At 37.6% G+C, this 23879-nt stretch overlaps 1 protein-coding gene across 3 annotated transcripts; it reads left to right on the top strand.

Annotated features, from left to right (window-relative positions):
* The first annotated feature begins 4497 nt into the window (after positions 1 to 4497).
* TAAR1 (trace amine associated receptor 1) lies at positions 4498 to 20624 on the top strand. Of its 3 annotated transcripts, none has more exons than XM_047858783.1 (2): positions 4498 to 4631; positions 18379 to 20624. In XM_047858783.1, the coding sequence occupies exon 2, from the start codon at positions 18494 to 18496 to the stop codon at positions 19496 to 19498; it is 1005 nt and encodes a 334-aa protein (XP_047714739.1). In that variant the 5' UTR covers positions 4498 to 4631; positions 18379 to 18493; the 3' UTR covers positions 19499 to 20624. The 3 variants fall into 3 exon arrangements, with proteins under 3 accessions (XP_047714739.1, XP_047714741.1, XP_047714740.1); XM_047858785.1 differs by lacking the exon at positions 4498 to 4631 and adding an exon at positions 15279 to 15684; XM_047858784.1 differs by lacking the exon at positions 4498 to 4631 and adding an exon at positions 16381 to 17389.
* The last annotated feature ends 3255 nt before the right edge of the window (positions 20625 to 23879 follow it).

Raw genomic sequence — 23879 nt, 5'->3', positions numbered from 1 at the left:
TACGTGTCTGGCATCCAGGAAGCACTCCATAAATCATTGACTGCGTCTTACCAAACCAGTTGGATACTCATGTCAGAACAGCAGCATCTTTCATGATATAAAGCTTGCTTGGGAAACCCAAATACAGTTGATCGTTGAACAACACAAGTTTGAACTGTGTGGGTCCACTTATACTCATATTTTTTTTTAAATAAATGCAGTACAGAACTGTAAATGTATTTTCTATCCTCCAAAATTTTCTTAATAACATTTTCTTTTCTCTAGCTTATTTTGAGAACACAATATGTAATACATGTAACATGCAAAATATATGTTAATTGTGTTATCAATAAGGCTTCCAGTCAACATAGGCTATTAGTAGTTAAGTTTCTGGAGACTCAAAAGTTATACACAGATTTTCAACTGTATGAGAGGTCAGCACCCGTAACACCTGCATTGTTCAAGAGTCAACTGTAATACATATAGGTTTGCTTGCTAAAAATCAATTAAAAATGATAGTAAAAGACATTTGTATTCATGTGGAATATTTTTCAGGAGGCCATGATAGTTTGCTGGGTCAGTTTTCTTTCACAATAGAAGGAGTACTGCCTACCTGACCATATACATGTCCCATGTAAGGAAAGGCTTCGTCCTAGACAATGCCAGGGCTATGCTGTGATTTCAGGGGCTTGAAGCCACATTCTTTATACCAAGATCTTTGTCCCATCTGCCCCAAATTCCATAAGTTGAGACATTCTTTTATGCATTGAAGACCTGGTTTGTTTAAGTCCTTTCAATGGAAGCATCTCTGGGCATAGCCATATTTGTTTTGCTGTTGAAAAGTTGGGGTCATTGATGACCATTCACTGGAAACATGGGTTCTAAAATGGAAAGAAGAGGGAGGGCATCTGAGAATAATGAAACCATCAGAAAAAAATCTTTGCTACATTTACAGTAAAAAATTTAGGGGTTCTTAGGAAAGGGGAAGGCTCTGCATATCAGAGATTTCTCCTTAAGTCTAAGCCATTTCTGGAATAGTTTCCAAGTAATAACCAATCATGCCTATGGTAACTTTATAAAGAGGCTTATATTACAGTTTCTTGCTGTAACAACATTGCTTTCTTTTTATGCCAGTAGAAAACATCCCCAAATGTAAAACTCAAATGGAATTATAAAGTCTTTCCTTTTCCTTATTTTTGCCTCCATAGACTGATTTTTTCCCCATTGCAAGTGATACCTCTACCTAGTTATCTTCTGTATTTTTAGCAGAATGGAGAAAATTATTTTACCAGTAAAATGGTTTTGAATTCCCATTATTTTGCTTTGATTGATGATATGAACCCCCATAATATCTCTTCTATAGTCCATATCAGGGGTCGGTAAACTATTTCCTGTAAATATAATTTTATTGGACACTGATACACCCATTCATTTATGTATCATCTATGACTACTTTCATGTTACAATGACAGAATTGAATAGTTGCCATGTACCTATGGCCTTCAAAGCGTATGGCGTTTACTATCTAGCCCTTTACAGAAACAATTTACTGATTCCTCACCTACGTGGTAAGGAAAGCCTCTATGAATCTAAAAGCAGACACTTTACTCCTTGCCTATACATTTCATGACTTATCATCTTTTCTAAAAATTTGATTCATTTATGGTGCTAGCTGGCCTTAGTACTCATCTTTTTCCATCATATTGGAAAAGAGTATTTGCGCCAACTACATTCTTCCCTGATGAGAAAAGAAATATTAGTTTGATTTCTGGCTTTGCCATATGCTAGTAATATGACATTGGAAAAGCTACTTAAGTTCTCCCAGACTCATCATAACCTGTAAAGTGGAAATAATGAGATCTACTCCATTTGGTTATTGTGAAGGTTAAGTGAAAATATTACTTTAGCACTTAGCATAATTCCACTCATAATGAGTGCTCAATGCGTTTTATTTACATATAATAGAAGTAACTTTAAAAACATATTTTGAAAATATCAACACACCCACAGAAACATGCCATTTATAAAAATGATACTAATTCCCAATACAAAGATACCTTAGTTTTGTTCTTTGCAAATAAAACAAGAGGGATAAAGCTAATCATTAGCTTGGTGTTCATTGAGCTTTGATAGTGAGAATGAAGACATTTGCTAATTTCTATTTTTTAAGTGTGTGTGTGTGTGTGTGTGTGTGTGTGTGTAACAGGAAGGAATTAGAAACTAATTTGAATGCCTGCAGTACACAGTCAAAACACTTCTGTTGATAAAAAGAAATAGGTGCTGGAATAAGATAATATAAATGTAAAACATGATTTTTACTGATTAACAGATTTTAATTGTCCGCTATGAAATTATTTTCTTAGGATTAAATATGAAGTTTTTGCATATGTTTCCCTATTCTAAATTTAGCCTGTTTGTGAAGTGCTCTGAGTCCTTCTTTTCTGTTTCAGTTTATATGCGGCCTGCAGGCAATCTTTCCTAGCTACCGTGTGTGGTTTCCAGATCTGTCTTATGTGCTCCCATAACTCAACCTTTCTGTTTTTATTCAGCACGTTCTATATTGTACTTTATCTGTTTGCATGTCTAACTCACCATTAGCTACATATTCCTGGAAAGAAGAATCATAATTATATTTTATCCTGCACACTTACCACGCAGTGATTGTCAGTCAGTTAAATAAATGTTCAGGTTAAAAGAAAGAATGTGACCTACATAAAATGGAAAGAAGGCTTTTCAGTACAGTTTTATAATTAACGCTGAAATTATGAGAATTCCATATTCATGCAATATTCTGATTTAAAAAACTTTAAAAATGAACTCAATTAGTAATTTAATATCATTCAACCAACAAATATTTATTGAGCAAATGATTTGCAGGCACTATTTTAGGTGATGGGGAGACAGTAATGAACAAAGCAGATAAGATCTCTGATTTCCTAGAACATCATAAACTCCCATACATGAGGCATTGTGCTTGCTTGCAAAGAAAACTCACTCACAAAATGACAGATGTATGTGTTATTGAGGCAAACTCTGAACTCATGTTTAGAAAGATGAATGATATTTTCTATTCACTGTTATAAGCAGTGAACTTGGATGTTATTTCTTGAACCATCCTTTAATATCTAGAAATTTCTGAAGCAGGAGTTATAATCACCTAGTAAAATGTCAACTTCACTTATGTAAAGCATAATTTTCATTTTATGCTGTTTCTGTTTTTGCTATCACAGTTTTTGTTAGTGACTATTTAGATCACAAGTGACCCATCCTGTGGTATCAGTGTTTCTCTGTGTCGGTGTTTCTGCAAGGTGGGGGAATGGGGTAATAGACCTCAGTGGCTTCTTTCAGGAAAACAATTAACACAGTAATTTATTGACATGAAACTTCTGTATAACAGACCACCCTGAAACTCATTGGACCAATGGGCTTCACTGGGGCTTGGTCTTCTCATGGGAAAGCAGGGAGGACATTCATAAATATAGAGTTCTCCCAATGACACGGCTTAGAACTGGCACACTTTTATTTCTGTCCATATTCTTTTGGCTAAAACAAGTAAAGTAACAAAGCTCAAGTTCTAAGGACAGGGTAGTAGCTTCCATTCCCAGAGAAGAAAAGACACAAGTGTAGATGCCAGGAGAGTGAAGAACTGGGACCAACAGTAGCCTATCACAATAATCCTATGATTTACTATGGCTGAGTAACAAACAGAAATGGATGAGAAATTGTACTTAAGGTAGTCATTTTGCTCTACTGAAGGATCTGGTTCCATTTTGGAAGTTTTATACCGAGGAATTAAAAAATTGATGGACCGAACGTATGCGACCACCTACCCTCAAAACCAGTGTTTCTGTAATTGTGATTAGTAACATTATTGGGGGGATAAATCCCACTAATTAAACAAAGAAATAAAATAGAAAATATCAGAGTGGGTGGAATGAAGTAAGCATTTTGTTTAATGAAAACGTTTGCTTCTGTTATGGAGGCATACCTACATGGGTACTGAGTCATGATACAAAATATATTTCTTCCTATTGTGGTTAAAACAAAGCTTGGGAAAGCCGTTGTTCTAACTTATTTTCTATCTGTAAGATGTTATTGGGTTTAAGTACATTCTAATTTTTCAAAATAGTCCTTGGGCAGGCGTGTCATCTGTTTTGAAATTGAACCGTTTTTTCAGTGCTCGTTTTTTCCTTTGTAAAGATATCTAATACAGGAGTACTTTTCTTTCAAATCAATCAACAATTAAGGCAGTTTTAATGGACACGTGTTTTTATATATATGCTGGTAACACCCATGACTGTGGTTACTGGTGGCCCATGTTTGAGATTATTTTTAAAGTAATGGTAATATTTACCTTCTCTATTTAGCTTGCTCACTGCCAGCTTCCTGATGCTGGTTTAGAATAAAAGCACTTCCCAGTTATATGTATCAATAATATACTGTTACCTTGCTTCAGAAAGATTTATTATCAGCTTATCTTTTCCAGATTTCAATATTTGCGTCATCTGTCTAGGTGAACTGTGGCCTACGGTAACACAGCAGTGGCTCTAGTCAGTAGCTGTCCAGGGGACACATGCGGAGGGGGCCTCCTCCCCAAAGGCAGTGTTTCTGCAGCCGGCTTGTCCCCTCTCTGGTCACTCTTACCTGAGAAGGTAGGTCTGAATGCTCATAAGGACTAGCCTGAGGGCCTAGGTAATCTTTCACTGAGAAAATGCTGACAGCCAGGAAAGTTATCAATGGTTTGGTACTTACTAATACATTAAAATTTAGGATTATTTAATAGAAAAGTTAACAAGGTTTCTGTAATTTAGTTTCATAAAACCTGAGTTAGTAAGAGAAGGTAAAAAATAGTGACATATTTTTAACTAGCATGCTTTACCTGTGCTTTAAAAATGTTTCACATTTATTAAAAATTCACCTATGAAAACCTAGGAAACCTGAAAAGTTGAAACATGATTTTTTATCTCCATTTCTCGTAAATGAAAGAAATTCCTTCTGTGTATGTTGGCTAGTGTTAGCATAAAAAAACGATCCCCACAGAGATTTTTATACATTTTAAAATTAAATCGCTTGTTATTGTTACTATTTGCTCAATTACAAAACTAAAATCTTATTTGCACAAGTATTATTTGGTTGGAAAAATCCTGGCCCTTTGCCAAATGACTTCACTCTTGAGCATGTGTGTGTGTGTGTGTGTGTGTGTGTCTGTTTACGTGCCATATATTGGATTGATTAGATTAGGAAGTTTTTAGTTATGATGACCTAAATTTGATACATATCATCTTATGCAAGTCTACATACCAGAAAAATTTTCCAGTATAGTTGATTTACCTGCTCATAATATTGCTGAAGATTCTTTTTTCTCTTTTCAATTGGAATGGGTTGATGGATAAGCAAACGAATGGAATTTGCCATGCTTCCTGTTTCTTTAAGATGGAAAAGATTGCTTCCAGTGATATCACCTTCTCAAGACTCATGACTTAAATATTTGAAAAAGTTGTTTCTCCTTCCCCTTCTTTCTTTCTCTCTTTTAAAATAAGTGTTTTACCCTAGAGGAGAAAGCAGGAAAAGACCTCTCTGACCTCAGCCATAGCAATTTCTTACTTGACACATCCCCAAAGGCAAGGGAATTAAAAGCAAAAATGAACTACTGGGACCTTATGAAGATAAAAAGCTTCTGCACAGCAAAGGAAACAACCAACAAAACTAAAAGGCAACCAACGGAATGGGAAAAAGATCTTTGCAAATGACATATAGGACAAAGGGCTAGCATCCAAAATCTATAAAGAGCTCACCAAACTCCACACCCGAAAAACAAATAACCCAGTGAAGAAATGGGCAGAAAACATGAATAGACACTTCTCTAAAGAAGACATCCGGATGGCCAACAGGCACATGAAAAGATGCTCAACGTCACTCCTCATCAGGGAAATACAAATCAAAACCACACTCAGATATCACCTCATGCCAGTTAGAGTGGCCAAAATGAACCAATCAGGAGACTATAGATGCTGGAGAGGAGGTGGAGAAACGGGAACCCTCTTGCACCGTTGGTGGGAATGCAAACTGGTGCAGCCACTCTGGAAAACAGTGTGGAGGTTCCTCAAAAAATTAAAAATAGACCTACCCTATGACCCAGCAATAGCACTGCTAGGAATTTACCCAAGGGATACAGGAGTACTGATGCATAGGGGCACTTGTACCCCAATGTTTATAGCAGCACTCTCAACAATGGCCAAATTATGGAAAGAGCCTAAATGTCCATCAACTGATGAATGGATAAAGAAATTGTGGTTTATATACACAATGGAGTACTACGTGGCAATGAGAAAGAATGAAATATGGCCCTTTGTAGCAACATGGATGGAACTGGAGAGTGTGATGCTAAGTGAAATAAGCCATACAGAGAAAGACAGATACCATATGGTTTCACTCTTATGTGGATCCTGAGAAACTTAACAGAAACCCATGGAGGAGGGGAAGGAAAAAAAAAAAAAACAACAGAGGTTAGAGTGGGAGAGAGCCAAAGCATAAGAGACTCTTAAAAACTGAGAACAAACTGAGGGTTGATGGGGGGTGGGAGGGAGGGGAGGGTGGGTGATGGGTATTGAGGAGGGCACCTTTTGGGATGAGCACTGGGTGTTGTATGGAAACCAATTTGACAATAAACTTCATATATTGAAAAAAACAAAAATAAAATAAGTGTTTTACAAAACACTTTTGGTATTGTAATAAAGAATAGTGGATAAATTAGAGAGCTGCAAACCTATTTTTAGAATAAAATTATTATCAAATTTATTTCTAGTTTTATTTGTAAATCTGTATAGAACAAAAACAGGATATGAGGGCATTTCAGAAACTTTAGGGCATTTAGCAAAACTTTAATTTTAATATAAGACTAATGTGGATAAATAACCCATGTAAAGAATTATATAAGCACAAAAAGCTCAAATTGTATAATTTTTTAATAATTACTTACCAAGAGTTTTTTTTTAAAGTATGGTTAAAGTTTTGTTTGAAGCAATTCATAGACAATATATTTAATTTTATTAAATACTTTTTTTCTGGTTATGAAAGTAAAACATTCTTATAGTAGAAAACTTGGAATATGTAGAAAACATAGAGGAGAAAGTAAAACTTTCCTGTTCTTTCACCACCCAGGAAATTTTTTTTGGTAAAATTTGGTATTATTTTTCTTATTTACTGTTGTTTAATGTTTTTTTTTTTTGAGTTTCAATCTCACCACCTCTGAGTAAATGATATTAAGCATTTAGAGTATACCATTCCATACCTATTTTCCATGCTTATACAAATGTGTGTATGTATGTGTTTGTGTGTGTGTGTCCCTACAAGTAGTATTGTTGAAAATATTTTTTTCTTTACTTGACAAGATATCACTGCCATCTTTCTATATCTCCAAATATTTTAATTTTACATCTTACTGCATATCTGTCATATCTACTGATGTGTGTATATCTGCTAGAAGTTCAGACTGTTTTAGTTCTTACTTTTGTTGCTGTTACAAAAACTACTGCTGGGTTGAACAACATAGGTATTTTAACTTGAAAAAATACTGCTAGAGAAAATTGCCAAAATAAATGATTACCTATATATCTTGTCATCTTGTCAAGAAGTTTCATTTGCCTGCCCCTCACCATCCTGAGAAAAACTGGGAGACATTGAGATAGTTGCAAATTTAAGTTCCAGGTTAACATTAAGTTTTCTTGAAATACATATTTTTTCATTTCAAAATCCTTTTTTAATAAGCATTGCATTGTGTTATATGATCATAATCCTTTTTAGTTTACACTAAATCTAGTTTAAATAGTGTTACTTACTGATGTTGTTTTTATTCTTCATCTCTTGCTATTTAGAATTTTTTGTTTTGATTTGATTTTTATATTGTTAGAGTATTCTCTAGAGTTTCTCAGAAGGTGGTCGTAAATGTATATTTGCCTTTCTTTTGCCTTCATCTGACTACTGTTTTGGCTGAATATAGGATTGTTGAGTTGCCATCCTATTTCCTTAATAGTTTCTAAACTTCTTCCACTGCCCTCTGGCTTCCAAAATTGCTAGCCCAATCATCTTTCCTTCTTTGTGTGTGTGTGTGTGTGTGTGTGTGTGTGTGTGTGTGTTTAAGCAGCATTGTTGAGATATAATTGATATGCAAAGAACCATACACATTTAACATGTACAATGAAGGAATTTCTAACTGGATGGCTAGAAGATTTTCTTCTTTATCTTTGAAATCAGAACCAAGCTAAGTGTATGTGCCCTACTTTATAATGGCCCCAGGGGGCACAGACATGAACTAATGAACTCCTTAGTTCATTTGTTCATTCATTCAATCCTTTATTCATTTTTGTGCTCAATGTTCTAGACATTTCCCAGGCCCTGGGGCTATAGCAATGAATAAAACAGCCCATTCCCTTATGACACACTCCCTTCTTTGATTCATTTCATCTTGAGTTTTCCCTGTTCATCCCCCTTTTCCCATTGCTTTCCCGCTGCCTATAGTGACCTTTTAGAATGTACCTTTTTAATGTTGATTTAAATATATGTGTATTCTTGTAAGAGTTTCCTGATGCTTTTTTATATATTCCCTTAACATGTCTATAACATTCCTCTTGGATGTTTACTTATTTGATAAACTATGCACAGGATACTATTGTAAGTAAACACTTTACAAATGTTAACTCATTCCAGCCTCATAAAACCTCAAGAAATAGATTTTTATTTATTTATTTATTTATTGCATAAGAAAACTATAGGCCCAAGAGTTTGGGTAGCCTGTCCAAGGGCACAGAATAGGTGAATGGCCAGAACTGCCTGGACTTGAAAGGCCACACTCTTCAGCACACAGCTCCAACCTCATAAATTCAAAACCCAACTCCTGATTTCTTCCTGTTTCTTGCCCTTCTCCAATCACCATCTTTTTCATCTCCTTAAACAGGACCCTCCACCTTCAAGCTGCTCAAAACAAAAGCCTTGCTATTTCCCTTGATAACTTCCTCCCAGCCCACACTCAGTCGATGTGCAAATTCTACCTGCTGTATCTTTAGAAAATTTCCAAACTTGACCACTACTGTCCACACTCACTGCCCCTGCTATGTCCAAACCATCATCTTCCCTCACCAGGTTATAGTGACAACGTCCTAATCATCTCATCTTTGTCCTTACCCTCTGCCTCTGTTCTCAGACAGTAGCCAGGGTGGATCTGTCAGAACCTGTCAACTCATGGTCCTGGGTTCAAAGCCCTCCAGTGACTTCCTTTTTTCACTCAAGGGCAAACAAAGCTAAAATTCTTACTGTGACCTGAAAGGCCCTATTCAGTGTAGCTCTGTACAGCTTCCGTGGCTTCCCCATCTATTTTTTCTCTGTGTTGCTGGCTTTGTGCTATCCCCATTGACATCTGCTAATTTTGCAAACACACTAAGCATGTTCCCATCTCAAGACTTTGGAGTCTGCTCTATCCCCTCCCTGGATTGTGCTTCCCCTACATATCCATGTGGTTAGCTTCTCGGTTCCTTCAGATATATATATATATATATTATTCAGTCAGCTTTTTATTTAAGTTTTCCATGGCTACCTTATCCTGAAGCTCAATCCTCTCTCCAAACCTTGCAGTTCTCTCTTCTTTGCTTTATTTTTTCTCCTTAGTAACTATTGCAATCTAATTTCATGTTTATTGAGAACATGAAGTGTCCCCCAACCCACACCTGAATGTAAGTTCCTGAAGGGCAGGAAGTTTTGTTATGTCTTTTCACCCCAGTGCCTGGTATCTGACAGAGGGAAGGCATTTACCCAATATTTATGAAAAAGGATGTGTGAATTTCTATTTCTTTGTATTTTAGCTTAATGTATGTATGTATGTAATGTTCTTCCACTTGATTCACAAGGTCAGTGATTTGGTCTTCAGTTGTGACTATTCTCTTTTATAACTTCTTTATGGATTTTAAAAATACCCAAGATAATTTCTTTTGTTTTCAGAACCTTTTTCCGTGCTCTAATTTGATCTTCTTGGGTGCTTTTGCTAAATTTTGTTTAAAGTTCTCATTTTTCTGCCTCTAGAGTAGTTTTTCTTTTCTTTTCTTTTTTAATTCAAATGTTTATTTATTTATGGAGAAAGAGAGAGAGAGAGAGAGAGCAAGCGTGAGAGGGACAGAGAGAGAGGGAGAGAGAGGACCCCAAGCAGGCTCTGCACTGTCAGCATGCAGCCCAATGTGGGGCTCAAACTCACAAACTATGAGATCAGGATCTGAGCCAAAATCAAGAGTCGGATGCTTAACCTACTGATACACCCAGATGCCCCAGGTCCATATTACTTTTTAAAAATTCCCTCCCTCACATCAGTCAGAGTACTATATACCTCAAAGTTTCTCTTATAAATAGCCATGGATAGTTCTAGAACAAAAAATGAAATCCTGGGTTACAAGGTCTATTCCTAATTTTGCATTATGTATTAACTACAAAGTCACCATCTGGAAGAAATGGAAAGTCACTTAAATGAATCCAAAGAAGCCAACAAAGCATTGAGACTGGCTTCTATCTAGGCCAAGGACAGCTATTTATTCTTAGTTTCCTTTAAGGTATCAAGCAGTCCTTGCCTTGAATTCCCTGGTAATTTAACTGCTCTACATTTCCTCCTTGGAAACTGCTTTTGTATTTCTACATTTTGTACATTTCTACATTTGTGCATTTTGCTAAGGACATACCAGAAGATTCTGCACTGTTGTAACTCCAGGCCATTCATTTTACTATTGTTTCCTTGAATAGCTGCCAGTTCCCTTGGGGCAAAAGGTCTTGATATCTCTCTAAGTGTGCCTTGGAATCAGGTGACTTTTTCCTGTAGTGTTTGGGAGTGCTGAGAAATTCCTTATCTAAGCTTGTGTAACTTCTGCTTCTCCCTGGTTCTGTTCACCTGGATACTAGTGATTGCAGCTTTATTAAAAGAATTTTTTTAATGTTTGTTATATATCTTTGAGAGAGGGACAGAGTGCAAGTGGGGAAGGGGCAGAGAGAGGAGACACAGAATCTGAAGCAGGCTCCAGGCTCTGAGCTATTAGCACAGAGCCCAATGTGAGGCTCAAACCCACGAACCATGAGATCATGACCTGAGCTGAAGTTGGATCCTTAGCCAACTGAGCCACCCAGCTCCCCAACAGTTTTATTTTTAAAAGCTATGACTTTTCCACTCTATTCTCCATGATTATCTTTTAAAGGGGCACAGTGGGCCTCCTTTCCTTTCACTTTATAACTAATTATTACAACTGATGGCAAACAGAATGAATTTCTCTTTGCTTAACATTGTCTGTCAGACTTACTTTCCATCCCTTTCACATAATTCACTCATATTCTTTACCTTTTATGAAAGAGTGGTGAGGAAGAAACCAATCCACTCCTTGGCTTAGAAGCTATGTATTCAAGTAAAACAGAAAGGAAGGGAAAAAAGAAAAGAAAAGAAAATAAAATACAAAGAAAAAAAGAAAAGAATACTATGTATTCAAGTAAAACAGAAAGGAAGGGAAAAAAGAAAAGAATCAGGGAAGCCAGCTAGGAGGCTACTAATTTGATAGTGTTTGGTGGCTCGGACTCTGAGAGTTGGTCCAATTATGGATATATTTTCAATGAAGTGTCAAAATATCTACTGATGGGTTGGCTATATTGTTGAGTGTAAGAAAGAGTAGTCAATGATTTCTTACACAATGAGTTTAAGAAAGTAGTAGTCCTTCAAGGACTAGGACTGAGGATTTTCAAGAATGAGTTGCCATTTTCTAGATGTGTAGGAAGGAAGAGGAGCTGGACACATGTTGTGAAGATTTGAGGCTTTAAACATAGTCAGTGGTTATATCCTCTAGGCAGCAGGAGATGTTTGTCCAGAGTACAAGCAGGAGGCCATGGCTGGAAGTATTTATTTGAGACCCATCAGCATATAGATTAGCCTAAAGCCAGGAGACTAAGAAATCACCTAGGGAGCTGTTCTAAGTAAAGAAGAGAATCAAAGACTTGCCTTAGGGCAAGTGACTTAAGGACGAACTAGCAACGAAGACTGAAAAGAGTAACCAGTGAGGTATCAGAAGTTTAAGAGTGGTGACCTGGGAGCCAAGGAAAGAAATTGTTTCAAGAAGTACCTTGGGATACTGAGCATGATGAGTAGATGAAGTCTGAGCATTTATCACTGGGTTTAGAACAGAGAACAACATGATTAAAAATTGTTTTGCACTCTCAGCATCAGTGCCATCTTCTGGGAAACCTCTGCGCCACAGAGCCAAGTGGAAGAAGCAGTGGATGAACAGGCTGAAGCGAAAAAGAAGAAAGATGAGGCAGAGGTCCAAGTAAACTGCCAGCTTGTGCACCCACGGAAGTCACAGGAACAGAAATAAGGAAAGCCAGAGGTCAGGGATGTTTGTACAAATTGTTGGACTGCACGCCTACTTTCTAGAACTTGATTCAGTGGATCTAGACATCCATCATCATTTGATCACAATGACCACCTTTGAGAAACCCACCTTTCTCATACTAAAACAGTCCCTTTTGATCCTTTGCCAAGGAGCCTTGACTTCCAGGACTCATTCTGTTTTCATCTGTGGCTGAATGTAACACATGCAAAATAAATCATCTCTTCTGCTGTCTTAGCTGAAGAAAAAAGCTTTTAATGAAGTGCTGACAATAAAAGTCTCTTTGGAGTGTATTCAAAGGGTTAGTAAGAGGGGCACCCGGGTGGTTCCGTTACTTGAGTTTTAGACTCTTGATTTTCGGCGCAGGTCATGATCCCAGCGTCAGGGGCTCTGCACTGAGTATGGAGCCTGCTTAAGATTCTCTGACTCTTCCTCTGCCCCTCTCCCCACCCCACTTTCTCTCAAATAATAATAAAAACAGGTTAGTAGGAGAAGAAAGGAAGACAGGGGGTGAAAATTACTCTTTTGAAGAAGTTTTGTTTTTCGAAGTGAATTTAAAAATAATTGCTTTTTGTGGAATTTATTCTTTTTATGGGAGAGTACTACATATTTGGGTACTGCAGGTAATTATTTACAAGGGAAATACTAAAGAGCCAAGGAAGAGAGGAGAACTGTAGGTTATGTCCTTGAACGGGTATGAAGAGATGCTTACTGGGCAGGTGCGATGAGACATGGTTGGTTATTTGCATTCATAAGACAGAGGATTAAGTATACAAACAGATGCAGGCTGGGAGGTAAGTGAAGAGATACAGTGTGGACATTCTCTTCTGATCGGGTGTGTTTTTTCAGTGAAACAGGATCAAGGCCATCAGAGAATGAAGATGAGAGAGAAGGTATCTGAGATAGAAGTAGGGAGCAGGTGTGAAACAGTCATCTCAGAGAGTGGGAGAACAAAAGTAATAGGAGGGGTAGGATCCTTGAGCAGTTCTAGTGGCCAATACTTGTCATGAATTTAATAGGAGGCCCCTTGTGTGTTTTTCTCCACCACGCTCAGCTGCATGAATGCAGGAGGAGAGCAAGAGGACAACTGGATTGGACAAAGGTTCAGGTTTTGCTAGGAAAGTTTGTTAATGAGAAGGAGTTGTAAGATAATGTCAAAAACTATTGGAATCTAACTGGCTAAACAGGGGTGCCTGGGTGGCTCAGTCGGTTGAGTGTCTGACTTCAGCTCAGGTCATGATCCCACGGTCTGTGAGTTCGAGCCCCACGTCAGGCTCTGTGCTGTCAGTTCAGAGCCTGGAGCCTGCTTTGGATTCTGTGTCTCCTTCTCTCTCTGCCCCTCCTGCACTCAGGTTCTGTCTCTCTCTATCAAAAACTGAATAAACATTAAAACAAAATTAAAAAAAAAACCAGATGAGCCTGAGGGAATGAGGAATAGTGAAAAGATGATAAAATAAATGAATGAAGGGCTTCAAGGGGGTTGAAAAAGTGTTAAAAGAAGAGCACTAGTGGCATGGATTAGGAAGACAAAGTGTGGAGCTTGAAGTTAATATTTTGGAATGACTGCATTACTGATGAAGACAAATTCTAGGGCATGGCCATGGGAGTTTGAGATAAAATAGAATGGGGGTCATACTTATTGGAAGACAAAGGGTCAACGAGCTGAAAGCTCATTACTGGATCATTATGTGACATTAAAATTATCAAGAGTTTTGGCAGGAGTAAACTTGGAGAGAGTGGCGGTAGGTCAAGAGCTAACCTTTGCAAGAGATAAAGAGAAATGACTTGGGAGTCTGTAGATGCCTACAAATGAAGGAGGTATAGTTTGAACACAGAACTTCAAACTTTTGAGGGGTGGTGGTTAGGAAGGATGGCGGCACAACGATCTGTAGTAGCAGTCAATGCAAGGGGAATCTACTTTTCCTCTAAGCTGTATGGTACAAAGGGGATTAAGGATGCAGGAGAGAGAACAGCCACCTTTGACAAGGCTCCGGGTGATGAGGTGTACTCAGGGGAGAGATGGTTTTGGTTAGAACAGAGTGAGGGAAATATTTGAGAAGAGTTTGAGGAGCTCGAGGAGTAGGGTGATGACCCAAGCTCCAGAAGGCACACTTGGAAGGGTTTTGTGAGTAATGGCAGATAGGTGCAGATTAGGGAGTTGTACGCAACAGAGACTGAGCCATTAGAGGTGGAACCAGGGACCAAGGGCATGGTGGGATTAGTGCTGATGGTCTTTTACCGGGAAGTGGGAACACTCGACCACTGAGTTCCTATCATGTGAGACAGATCTATTTTAAACTATAACTCCTATCAGTATATTTTTAATTCATATGCCATTTTCAAACATTAGGTGATCAGATCGTTTGTACAGAATTGGTTGTTTAGCGAGCTAACCAAAGAGATTCATTAACTTTCCATATTACAATCTTGCATTATTTATATATACAAATAATGATTATTTCTAGTAAGCTAAATTCTGAGAGCTGGAAGAAAAGAAACAAAAGTACTATTATGTCATGTTCTTAGGTAAGCATTTAACGCGTAATATCATCATACGCCATTTATTTAAGCAATTAAATCTGTTTAAAGGCAAATTATAACACTTTAATCAATACTTGCTATAAATTATGTGTAGTATTCTTTAAGATAAGCAGGAAAAAGTTTTAAGTGTTTTTCAATGTTTATTTTTGAGAGAGAGAGTGAGAGAGAGAGGGGGCACGAGTTGGGGAGGGGCAGAGAGAGAGGGAGACACAGAATCTGAAGCAGGCTCCAGGCTCCGAACTGTCAGCACAGCTCTTTTATTTTTTTTATTTTTCATTTATTTGGAGACAGACAGAGACAGCACGAGTGGGGGAAGGGCAGAGAGAGGGAGAGAGAGAATCTGTACTGTCAGCGCAAAGCCTGATGTGGGGCCTGAACTCACGAACTGTGAGATCCTGACCTGTGCCCAAACCAAGAGTCAGATGCCTAACCGTTGACTGAGCCATCCAGGCGCCCCAGCAGGAAAATTTTTCTACTCAAGTGTCATTAATTTATCAACAATTTCCAAGATATTGTGCTTAACACTCTATTTCTCTGAAACCAGTATGTACAACTATGAGAAGAAAGCCTCTGAGTCCTTTGTTTTGTATCTAGGAACCGAATATTTTGATTCACAAAGAACCAAGTATACAGAGTTGTCAGATGACTTTCCAATACTCTATGAATTTCATATTCAAAAACTGAACAGCAAGTTTGTTCCCCCTGCGCCCCGCCCCCACCTTCCCTTACTTCTTTTTGGACTCTGAATCCGTATTTAGCATATCAGGTAAGGATGTGATTTTGACTGACAGAAACTAATTAGCAAACATTCCTAAACAGTGATTAGCGTGTGTTGCTTGATTCCTTTAATATGTCAAAAGCATACGTAAAAGAAGGAAGGAAAAGGGGGAAATAGACAAAAAGTCTACGTAGAAGATTTATAACTTAAGAGATAGAGTATAGTTGGGTGCACATTTAAATTACATAGTAAAAACCCATCATTCTTTTCGTGAAATCTGAATTATAATTCAAATGTTACTGAGTTCAAATAATCTAACTAGTTGTAACTTGCTATTTGTTCTGTCATGGAAGAGGCCTGGGTGTCTGTTGAAATGCATCTTACAGATTCATTTGGCATAAATATGTTTCTTTCCGGGAATAGAGAGCAGGAAGGAATTGGGGAGAGGTGTTTCAAATTTATTAAAATATGCATTTTAGTACCTAAATATTTTATTCCTCCAATTCCAGTTCTGGATACATTTAGGTTTTTTTATTTCTTTTTGAGAGAGAGAGAGAGACAGAGACAGAGAGAGAGACAAAGTGCGCACAAAGAGAGAAGGGGCAGAGAGAGAGGGAGACACAGAATCTGAAACAGGCTTCAGGCTCTGAGCTGTCAGCACAGAGCTTGGCACAGGACTCAAACCTGCAAACTGCGAGATCATGATCTGAACCGAACCAAAGTCAGGTGCTTAACCAACTGAGCCACCCAGGCACCCCTGGATGCATTTAGATTTCTATGTAGTCTTGATCTAAACTGTCAGCCCAGAGGGAAATGCAGGAGATGGAAAGGAAGGCAGACTCCTGGAATTCTAAGTCTTATTGCTATTTTCTAGCATTTCAACCTAGTGACGGGTTGTTCATTGACAGCAGAAATTCACATTCTTCTCTCCCTCTCTCTCTCTCTCTCCCTCTCTCTGTGTATATGTATCTGTGTGTATACATATACACACACACATATATTTGTGTATATATATACATATATATTTCAAAATATATTGAAAATTCCAGAATTTAGCTGAGAATTGCAGAATCATATAGAAACAGTGGGGACATATTTAAACTCGGTCTCATGGAGACTTGGGTTCTTTAATGAGGCATGAGGAAGAAGAAAGTGCCATCTCTGTTTTAACAAGATTTTACTTTTATTTGTTTTATAAACTGGGATTGCATGAAAAAAATTTTTTTTAATCAGTTTCAGAGCTTTAAAGAAAAAACCAAAACAGGCTCCAGTGCCGTGCCCACAGCCCACACCGAAGCTCAGTTTCCCTGGGTTTCTCACCTCAGCCGTCTTTTCTCTGGGCCACATCATTTCTTACCATAACTTTGGTCCGTATATTTAAAATCCTTAATACTTTGGACCACAACATAATACTTCACTGGCGGGTACCACTTTTCAAGACAGCCTATGTTCTCACATGAAAACTAAAAGCTTAATATTCTTGAAAATAATTCATCTGTGTTGGTCCTTTCTGCCGTGGAAAGAAAATATGGATTGGTAACGATGAAACTGTACAAGTAATTGAGACCTCAGATCATATTCCAGCTTTAATGGTTTCGTGAACTAAGCCTCGATTTCTTGCCAGTATAATTACACTTACAAAACATGCCATGTCCTCCTTATAAGGAACAGTGTTTATATTGTAGATGTGAAATGTTAAATGACGTAACACTTGGAATATTATATTTCAGTGCTTTGCAAACTGGAAGTAAAGGTATGTACTTGCAATTCATTCTGTAATTAGAAATAACTTATATGGGGCACCTGGGTGGCTCAGTCGGTTAAGCGTCCAGCTTCGGCACAGGTCATGATCTCACAGGTGGTGGGTTCGAGCCCTGCATCGGGCTCTGTGCTGACAGTTCAGAGCCTGGATCTTGCTTCAGATTCTGTGTCTCCCTCTGTCTCTGTGCCCCTCACCCATTCATGCTCTGTCTCTCTCTTTCTCAAAAATAAAAAAAAAAAAACATTAAAAAAAAGAAAGAACTTATATATTATCAAGTGCAAAAGGAGGCACTAGGGGATATTACCTGTGTACAAGAGGCACACGTAAAATATTTCACTTTTTCTTCTAAAATTTCTAAAATTTTAATTCTAAAATTTCTGGGAACTTGTATCTACCCTTTAGAATATAAAGCTCTCCCTCAAGACTGTCTTTTGAACAAAGACTATTTCCATAGATTAAGCATATAAAGAATTCATCATTTGACCTTCTCTGGCCTCAAAAAGGTGCTGTTTCATATACTTTAACCTAATAATTCAACTTTTCATTTCTAGCACAGTATCCAACATCAAGTAGATGTTTAAAAAAAATTATTGAACTGAACCATTGAATTAAGCTTAGAAATGAAAGCTTTTTCTAAAATAACTATTGGGGGGGGGGAGCACCTGGGTGGTTCAGTCGGTTGGACGGCCATCTATAGCTCAGGTCATGATCTCACCGTCTGTGGGTTCGAGCCCTGCGTTAGGCTCTGTCCTGAGAGCTCAGAGCCTGGAGCCTGCTTCGGATTCTGTGTCTCCCTCTCTCTCTGCCCCTTCCCTGCTTGCTTTCTGTCTCTCTGTCTCTGTCAAAAATAATAAACAATAAACAAATTTTAAAAAAAGAATTAGTTTTTTAGCAAGAAGTAATAGGTAAATGTGTTAGAAGTTAAAAGAATCAAATTGCCAATGATTCGCTCTCTCTTTTTTTTTTTTTTTCCCTCCCAGGTTTCCGGAATAGGTTTATGGAAAGCGAAGAAGAAACTCTAACCTGAGTATGGATTTTGAAGAAAGATTCCTCAACACACAAAGGAAGAAATAAGCTGGTGGATAGCCCTCAGGAATGATGTCCTTTTGCCACAATGTCATTAATATTTCTTGTGTGAAAAGCAGCTGGTCAAATGATGTCCGTGCTTCCCTGTACAGTTTAATGGTGCTCATAATTCTGACCACACTCATTGGCAATCTGATAGTCATTATTTCCATATCACACTTCAGGCAACTTCATACCCCAACGAATTGGCTCATTCATTCCATGGCGACCGTGGATTTTCTGATGGGGTGCCTGGTCATGCCTTATAGTATGGTGAGATCTGTTGAGCATGGCTGGTACTTTGGAGAAGTCTTCTGTAAAATTCACACCAGCACTGACATTATGCTGAGCTCGGCGTCCATTTTCCACTTGTCCTTCATTTCCATTGACCGCTACTATGCTGTGTGTGACCCACTGAGATACAAAGCCAAGATCAGTATCTTGGTTATTTTTGTGATGATCTTCATTAGTTGGAGTGTCCCCGCTCTTTTTGCATTTGGAATGATCTTTCTGGAGCTCAACTTCAAAGGAGCTGAAGAGATATATTACAAGTACATTCACTGCATAGGAGGTTGCTCTGTCTTCTTTAGCAAAACATCTGGGGTACTGGCCTTTATGACTTCTTTCTATATACCTGGATCTATTATGTTGTGTGTCTATTCCAGAATATACTTCATAGCTCAAGGACAGGCAAGATCAATTAATGATGCAATTGGATTGGAAGAGAAAAATGGAATGTCACAAAACAAAGAAAGGAAAGCTGCAAAGACTTTAGGGATTGTGGTGGGAGTTTTCCTAATATGCTGGTGTCCTTTCTTTGTCTGCATGGTCATGGACCCTTTCCTGGACTATGCTATTCCACCCACCTTAAATGATGCATTGGTCTGGTGTGGCTACCTGAACTCTACTTTCAATCCAATGGTTTATGCATTTTTCTACCCCTGGTTCAGAAAAGCACTGAAGATGATTCTATGTGGTAAAATTTTCCAAAAAGACTCTTGTAGGTATAAACTATTTTTAGAGTCACATCCATAGAATTATTATATTTACTGTTTACTGCTTTGCAAAACAGCTGGTGATCATAATTTTGAACACAACATAGTTAACCACATGCACCAATTGCGGGGTCTTTCATCAAACGTTTGAGCCAAAGAATGGATAGTGACATATAATGCTTTTATTTCACTTCCTTTTTGGGACACAGTGGATGTAATCCTTGCCATGCTTACTATTACATAGAAGCTTTGCAAGTCCAGAATTTAAGGCCCTACGTTAAGAGCCTTTCTTGCCCTTAGCTGAAGTGCCATGAATTGACAATTGTTCAATGCTGGAAATTATGGGGCCGCAACTGGATATGCAAATTAGAATTACTTTGTCATCCATTTGCTCGAATATATATGTCTTTTTGTGAAATCAAATAAAGTGCACATTAAATGATATTAAATACTTTTTATACATAATTTGCTATTTATCATGAATTCTTATTAATATATATTCCACTTTTAAAATATTTTGATTTTCATCTTTTTATAATATGCTTTCTTGATTCTCATACTTGCAGAAATTTGGAAAGTAAGGAAAAAATAAAAATAAATATCGTATAGAAACAAAATGAAAATAAAGATATCACTCATAGTTCACCTCCTGAAAAAACTTAAAATTCTTGACAACATGATTTTTTGGTAACTGTATAATGTTACAATGTATGGATGCACAAAGATTTTTTTAGACCATTTCTCTGTTGACCACTTAGACTTCAGTTTCTTTTTTTTTTGTTTTGTTTTTTACTAATGGAAATGAAACCAAGTTTCTGTCTGTTACCTGCTACTGAAAGTTAGGAAAGTGTCTGAAAGGATTTCACTGTATTTCAAGGTTGTGCCTGGTATGGCAGGGCTCAAAATACAAGCTGTAGGAAGTAAGACAAATCCACTTGTTGGGTTCCAGGCTGCATCGGAAGAGAAACAGCCATCCATCAGCGCAGCCAAGCATGAGGGATTAACAAAAGGTACAATCAGAATAGACATGCCATGCCTGTTAAGATGGCATCTACACAAAGAAAAAAAGGAACAGGGGAGCCTGGGTGGCTCAGTCGGTTGAGCCTCCTCCGGCTTCGGCTCAGGTCATGATCTCACAGCTTGTGAGTTTGAGCCCCGCGTCGGGCTCTGTGTCTCCCTCTCTCTGCCCTCTCTCTCTTCCCCAACTCATGCTCTGTCTCTTTCTCTCTCAGGAATAAATAAATGTTAAAAGAAAAAAAAAAGAAAAAAAAGAACAAACGATAGTTTCAAATGAGCTTCCCTAACAGGAGTGGGCAACCATTCTAAATTATAAGCACTGATTTCCAGTTGAACTGTTTCTCATACAGGCTTCAAGTAGTCTGTTGCATGGGGAGTAACCCTAGGGATTCGGATTTATTTATTTAATAAAAGTGACTTATGCTCATGAGTACGTTAGGGTAAGGCAGCTAATTTTAAATGAAATTAAAACACACCTTCTTGCATGCAAATGTATGTTCACAAACTTGATGATCTCCGAGGATACGTTAAATCCTTCTAGCTCTCACAGTCTATTTCAAGACTACATGTTTTGTTTCATTGATCTGACTAGAGTTTTGTTCTGGTACATTTAAAAAACACAAGTTACCTTTTCATTGAGTGTATGATAAGACAAATTGTCATTCTTTACTCCTAGTGTCAAAAATTACCTTGACTTTTTTTTAGCTGAGACGATCCTGTCAGATTCTGAAAAGGGAACAAAAGCATTTAGACAGCTTTCTGTACATTATAGCAAGTTTCTGTGGTGTTCTCCATTTGCTCCCACACATTATTCTTAAAATTATTCCTAGACATTTTGTACTTTTGTGTATGTGTGTTTTGCCTATTGTGAATAAATCTTTTTTTAAGCCATTATGTTTTTTGGTACCCATTATTGCTGGCATGCAGTAAAATTGATTTTAGCTTTTCCATTGATTTGTTTGGGCTTCTACTCTATAGTCATATTATCCTCAAACAATGCTAAATTTTATCTCCCGTCCAATAGTTATGATTTTTATTTATATTCTTTGTTATACTTTATTAGTCAGAATTTCCAAAGAAATACTGATAGTGGTAATAAGAGTCATCCCTGTCTTACATCTATTTTAAATTAATACTCAGGTTTTAATATTGATTCCACATTTTTCTTGGGACAGTTTCATGACTCAGATAATTCTACCTTTTTTACTCAACGTTATGGCCTCATAGCCTATGTTTTTAATACTCATAATAAGAGATAGCCCATAACCCACCCTCTCAGTGAAACAAGAAAGACTCGTTTTGTCTTTCCATATTTCCAGCTTTATTCCAGCTTTCACTCTGTCATGAAGAAAGCATTTTTGTCTTTTAGCTGTCCAGAATCCATTTCCCAACTGGCATTCAATTAGCTTTTGAGAAATGTCGCATTCCGACATCGTTATGGGTATCCATAGTTCTGGATATAGTTTGTTGGAACTATAGGGAAAAGATAGACCTCTGCCATTCCCCCTAGCTAAATAGACAGGTTGGTAAACCAAGCTAAGATTTTCAGAAAGCCTTTCTTTGGAATTTGGACCTTTACCAGAGTGAGAAAGACAGTGATCTTTAGCAGAATCGTTAGTAGAAAACAGTGAAAACATGTGGATTTCCATGACATCTACATGGTAAAATCGTGATCAGACTGCTCTTGGTCTTACTGGGGTTCTTGCTTACCAGACCCTGGAGCTGCCTCACTGTCCATTTCCAAATTAACTTCTCCAGTCTCTCGTGTATTCCATGAATCCCAGACAATCTTCTGATAAATCCTCTTTGAGAATAATTCTTGGGTGCATCCACGGAAAGAACCTTAACTCGATATACTGTGTTATGGTAAAGGCCAAGAAAATGACTGCAGTGGCATAACATTCCTTTCCTCAAGTCCAGCCAATTTCCAATCAAAACAGTCTCCTTGTCCACTCTCCTCTCAAAGAGGAGAATTTTTATAAAGTACCACTAAGGAAGAGATAAAAATAGACACATTAGCAAGGAAGTGTGTTGGAACTTATTTATTATTGATAATAATAAAGCCATATTAAGAGATCAATAGACTAGAAGACCCATTCCCATTTAAACTTGATTCTTAAACTCAATAATCCAGTCTTCGGAGAGTCATAAATACTTGCCAGAAACATAAGGCAAACCATATGAACTCTAACCCATTGCAGATTCTGGTGATTCATAGTTTCTGTCTAGTTGAACATTGTCAACAAGAGCTTGAACTTTAACTTCAGTGTGTAAAGATGTATGAAGAATGATTTGTTTTTAAATTTAGCAGACTATTAAGTGTACTCATAAAATAACTCTCCAAAGAGATATTTTGAATGCTGCACTCAAATAATCTAGATGACATAAGAATCAGACCAAAGTGTTTCATTTTTTTTCTTAAGATAGGGTACATGTGCATTTTCCAATACAGGTTATTGAGTATATGGTCAGCAGTAAAAAGTATTCAAAGGACACAAATTTATCTTTGCCAGGTCCTGACCATCTTTTCTGCATCACTCCTTCTCCTGAAACCCCTTTCCCAAGTCATTACACCCCCAGCGATTTTATACACCATTTTAACTTGGTTGAGGCTGGTTGTCCTGTGAAGTCATAATAAATATCAGCATGTAATTTGTTTCTGTCTTTGATTTTTCCTGGGAGAGAGAAATCCTTGACTCATACAAATTAAAAGTTCTTAGCGTATATATCAACTTAAGTGACTTTGAAGCTTGAAGTGAAGCCACTCACAATGGTTTATCAATGGTAAACTGTCTTCTTCCTAAATATACAAGTCAGATAAACAATGATAGATAGATGATAAACTCTAAGATTTGTTTATTGGTCAATGTCTTCACTATGCGATGTGTTAAAAAGTAGCGCCTCTCAATCCTGGCTGCTGCTCAGGGAGCAATAATGTAGAATAAGTAGTGTGGATACTCGGCTCCTATGCCAAGAAAACGATCCGCGGTGGAAAGGGAAAGCTTAGAAGCCAACCACTGTGGGTTTATACTCTGGAGCCCTATTTATCAGCTATTATTTGGACAAAGTTATTTAAAAACTCTAAGCTTTAGTTCACTCACCTACAAAAGGAGGCCAGTGATAGCACCCACCCCACTGACTGTTGATTATTGGATGAACATGGGGCCTTTCCTGAAAATGCTCAACAAACATACGTTATCAGTATTATCCTTGTCATTTTATTGGCATATGCTACGGTGATGCTCAGAATATGCTCAGGCAATGTACACGGAGAAGTTGACACAGGCAAACAGTCCATAGCAGGTTGTTTTGTGGGTTTTTTTTTTTTAAGGTAGTGCAGAATTACATCATCCTCATTCCTTTTTTTTTTTTTTTAATTTTTTTTTTCAACCTTTATTTATTTT

This window comes from Prionailurus viverrinus, chromosome B2, assembly GCF_022837055.1.
Source record: "Prionailurus viverrinus isolate Anna chromosome B2, UM_Priviv_1.0, whole genome shotgun sequence".
Taxonomy (NCBI): domain Eukaryota; kingdom Metazoa; phylum Chordata; class Mammalia; order Carnivora; family Felidae; genus Prionailurus; species Prionailurus viverrinus.
The sequence above is the reverse complement of the archived record's forward strand: the minus strand, read 5'-3'. Positions and strand labels throughout refer to the sequence as shown.

Bases quoted from the DNA above. Each gene is read 5' to 3' on its own strand.
- TAAR1 (XM_047858783.1), top strand. From the start codon at position 18,494: ATGATGTCCTTTTGCCACAATGTCATTAATATTTCTTGTGTGAAAAGC.